Below are 1441 nucleotides of genomic sequence, written 5' to 3'. Positions count from 1 at the left end.
TAAGTAAATCAAAGTCCCACTTGCATAATACAGTGTCACAACAGTAAGGTGTGAGGAACAGGTGGAGAAGGTCTTGTGTCTGCCCTCTGCAGAGGAAATCTTCAGGATGCTGGAGATGATGCAGGCGTAGGATACCAGAATGAGACAAAATGGTGTAAAGATGACCAGCACTGTGGCTGTAATGATCTGCTTTTCATATGAAGAGGTGTCGGTGCAGGAGAGCATGATGAGGGGGGGGAAAATCACAGAAGAAGTAGTTGATCTTCTTGGGCCCACAAAAGGGCAACGTGAAGACCCAAGCTGTCTGCACCACAGACACAACATTACCACTGCAGCACAACAGCAGGACCAAGGAATGACAAACTCTGCTGTTCATGATGACTGCATATCTAAGGGGGTTGCATATGGCCACGTAACGGTCATAGGCCATGGCTGCCAAAATGTAGCACTCAGTGGCCGCTAAAGAAATCACACAGTAGAGCTGTGCGGCACAGCCCATGTAGGAGATGCTCCTGTCCTCTGACAAGAAGTTTACCAGCATTTTGGGAACAACAGTCGATGCTGTGGAAATATCCAGGAAGGACAGGACCCGGAGGAAGAAGTACATGGGCATGTGGAGGGCGGGGTGCACTGTGACCAGGAAGATGAGAAGGTTCCCAATGATGGTGATGGTGTAAATTAAGCAGAATGTGAAGAAGAGCAAGTGCTGCAGTTCTGGGTGGTTGGACAATCCAGAGAGGACAAATTCAGTCAGCAGCGTGTGGTTTCCTGCTTCTGGTCCTTCTGTTGGTTGCATCTGGGGAGAATCAAATGGACAGACTGTCAGAGGGGTAGTCACAGCACAAGATCATGGTGCTTCAGCCAGTTATTCAAGTGAGGAGGCTCTTGGGAATCCCTAGAGAGCCACTGGATCAAAGGGTGCAATTCTAGAGCTGGCTTAGCTGGACAAAGTGAGAAGGCAATGGCTGTGTGTGCTGAAAGTGTGTGATGTTAGAGCTCTCTCAGTTTCATAGTTTGGGATAGGGACCAAGCAGATACTAGGAGGAGTTGGTATTAAAGGGGTGGCTCCATTGCCTCTTTCTGCATTGAAGGGAAAGCCCAGCTGACAACTGAAACAACCACAGTTCAAAGAAAGCAAAAGCATTTTGCTACCTTGGGGAGCAATGGGCACAGCTCCTCTTAGAAGCACATGTTTGCACTCTACCAGGGCCTATTTTTTTTACTGAGTGGACTGGCAGGGCAGACTGCCTTCCTCAAAGACAGCTGAAGCTAGCTTAGAGGAGCCCAACCTTGGATGAAAGCCAGGGAAGCTCAGGCTGTGGGAGGCTTGGCTCGTATTCATAACCTTCCCCAGCTGCCAGGGGGACAGAAAGACTTCACAGAGCCCAACTCCAGGGAAAGCAAACCTAAATAAAGCAAGGAGGAAAGTCCAGCTGACAAG

General features: G+C 49.3%; 1 protein-coding gene across 1 annotated transcript; it reads right to left on the bottom strand.

The window, feature by feature from the left end:
* Nucleotides 1-6: 6 nt before the first annotated feature.
* Nucleotides 7-796, bottom strand: LOC104471045 (olfactory receptor 10A7-like; the record flags this gene model as incomplete). The annotated part of the gene is given in 2 exon segments (XM_010086230.1): nucleotides 7-240; nucleotides 242-796. Coding segments are annotated over 2 exon segments (789 nt in total), but the record flags the coding sequence as incomplete, so codon positions are not given.
* Between the last annotated feature and the right edge of the window lie 645 nt (nucleotides 797-1441).

The sequence above is a fragment of the Pterocles gutturalis genome, unplaced genomic scaffold (genome assembly GCF_000699245.1).
Source record: "Pterocles gutturalis isolate BGI_N339 unplaced genomic scaffold, ASM69924v1 C11910577, whole genome shotgun sequence".
NCBI lineage: Eukaryota > Metazoa > Chordata > Aves > Pterocliformes > Pteroclidae > Pterocles > Pterocles gutturalis.
The sequence above is the reverse complement of the archived record's forward strand: the minus strand, read 5'-3'. Positions and strand labels throughout refer to the sequence as shown.